Here is a 2587-nt window from a genome sequence, read left to right on the forward strand (position 1 = left end):
CCGTCAAGGTTATGTATGGACAACGATAATCTATTTTCTTAACTTTTCGGGTTGGACCATCCAGTTGTTGAAACCCAACGTTGATGGCTCTAACAATTCTACTAAAATCCTAATGCGGGTTCAAACATACCCTCGTGTGATTACCTTCCTCAAAATACATCACAACCCAAACAAACATGATTAGTAACTGTTGGAAGTAAGAACAACACAAGAATTGATAATTCAACCTTCACATATCTCTATTTATAGGAGATCAGACCTCTTCTACCAATACTTTTGGAGGGAAATTATAGTACAATATTTTATTTTTGGCGGAAAATATTACTATTCATTATCAATAATTTATTTTTATTCTACAATATTTTTTAAATTTTATTGTTCTTTTATGTATTAAATAATATTATTGTAAGAATATATAATTTAAAATTTTATTTTTTATTTTTAATAATTTAATTAAATTATAATTATTTAATAATTATATAAAATAAAAAATATTTAAAAAACATTAAAAAATCAAAATAATACAAAAAAGGGGGGGGGGGGGGGGGGGGGGGGGGGGGGGGGAAATAAGGGTGCCCTCCGTTGCAAACGGCGGCCTTATGAAGGGCTCTGCACGCCCTCTGTTGCAAACGGCGGTCACCCTCTGAAAAGTGTAAAAAAGATGGCATTTTGGGACTTAAATTTTGGGGTGGCATATTGAGAAATTTTTTTGGTAGGGTGACAGTACGGGAAAAAATTCTCATTTTTAAATTATAGTATATCATAGGCTAGAACAAGTGGGAAGCACGATGCAGACTTATTTTTTAGGAACCCGAAATATATTTCTTATTTATATGGTAAGTGTATTTTCGATATCAATTTTATGGTAAAATAATACATATGTGGAGTTGCATAACGAAAATGTAATTTTAATTTTCAAAAATATTTTTGAAATTTTGCATGGTAACTAAAAAACGTGTGTCGGAATAAGAAATCCCTAAATATTTATCATTTTCTCTTCTATTATAGAATCTACAAGAAATTGAGTTTTGTGATGGAAACTCCTAGAATTTTCATTTCCAATGCGCTCTGTTTTCTCTTGAACCTTCCATAATCTTCCTACCACCCTAATAAATGTCAAACATTCTCCATTTTCAATTCATTCATACAAAAAAATAAATAATAAAATAGATAAACACAAAATCACTCCGACAAAGAAAGCAATGGATTTCAGGCTAATGGGTTTGGATTCTCCACTCTTCAACACTCTCCACCACATTATGGACGACACAACCGACAAGAATCTAAACGCGCCGACACAAACATATGTTCGCGACGCAAGAGCAATGGCTGCAACTCCCGTTGATGTAAAGGAGTATCCGAATTCATACGTGTTTGTGGTGGACATGCCTGGGTTGAAATCTGGTGACATAAAGGTTCAAGTAGAAGATGATAATGTGCTATTGATAAGTGGTGAGAGGAAGAGAGAAGAAGAGAAAGAAGGTGTTAAATATTTGAAGATGGAAAGAAGGGTTGGTAAGTTTATGAGGAAGTTTGTGTTACCTGAGAATGCTAATGTTGAAGCTATCTCTGCTATCTGTCAAGACGGTGTTCTAACAGTTACTGTTAATAAATTGCCTCCACCTGAACCTAAGAAACCCAAGACTATTGAGGTTAAGATTGCTTGATCGGTGTTCCATTTCATATTTACAAATCAGAAGTTGTGTCTGTTTTTCTATAGTTGGTTTGTGTGGTAATGGCTGTGTGTTTTTGCAGTTCTCCTTATATGATTATGATCATGCAATGTACTGTGTAACAATATGAATTTGAACTTATGAAACAGTTTTAAGGCATGCTCTTTGTTTGGTAGATTTCTTTTTATAATGATTAAGGAGGAGGCGTGCAAAAGCATCACCGTACTAGAGTATATTATCTTAGTTAGATTGGAACTTGACATTCAATCTATAATTTACGGCACACCTCAATAATAAAATAATGTTTAGTTGAGAATGAATATTAGATAAATTTAAGGTTTCATATCTGCCCAGGAAGTAATCTTACTCTATCTTGTTTCCAGTTTATGGCCTGATGGAAAATTAATCTAGAAGATCACAAAGGTTAATAGAAATGGCCAAATTGAAATCAAAGCATTGTGTTAGAGGATAAATATAGCTAAATACAGCTTAGACCATCTCCAGCGCAATTGAGAATTTTAAAAATTCTAAATTTTAAAAATTTAAATAATTAAATTAAAATTTATTAATTTTTAAATTTTTGTTTGAAATTTATTAAATTTTAAATTTTTATTTGGGTGGAATATTTATATAATGAATCGTTAAATTTTTGAAATTATTTTTATAAATTTCAAAACTATGTCCAAATTAAAAACATGAAAAGTAAAGATTAATTTGTAATTTTCAAAAAAAATTGAACGGATCAATTTTAAAAACTGAAAATTATTAGAGAATTATTTGTAGTTTTTTGAAAAATTTGAAGTGAATTTAATTTTTTTATAAAATATGAGATCATATTTTAAATGAAAAACTAATAATAAATAATTTAACATTTACATTTTATAAAATGAATGAGCAATTTCAAATTTTTTAGT

General features: G+C 30.3%; 1 protein-coding gene across 1 annotated transcript; it reads left to right on the forward strand.

Moving 5' to 3' along the window:
* Positions 1 to 1143: 1143 nt before the first annotated feature.
* On the forward strand, positions 1144 to 1832 carry LOC131655220 (17.1 kDa class II heat shock protein-like). Its single transcript, XM_058925110.1, has one exon. The coding sequence runs from the start codon at positions 1203 to 1205 to the stop codon at positions 1665 to 1667; it is 465 nt and encodes a 154-aa protein (XP_058781093.1). The 5' UTR covers positions 1144 to 1202; the 3' UTR covers positions 1668 to 1832.
* The last annotated feature ends 755 nt before the right edge of the window (positions 1833 to 2587 follow it).

The sequence above is a fragment of the Vicia villosa genome, linkage group LG3, assembly GCF_029867415.1.
Source record: "Vicia villosa cultivar HV-30 ecotype Madison, WI linkage group LG3, Vvil1.0, whole genome shotgun sequence".
Taxonomy (NCBI): Eukaryota; Viridiplantae; Streptophyta; class Magnoliopsida; order Fabales; family Fabaceae; genus Vicia; species Vicia villosa.

Coding starts and splice junctions, on each gene's coding strand:
- LOC131655220 (XM_058925110.1), top strand. CDS start 1,203: ATGGATTTCAGGCTAATGGGTTTGGATTCTCCACTCTTCAACACTCTC.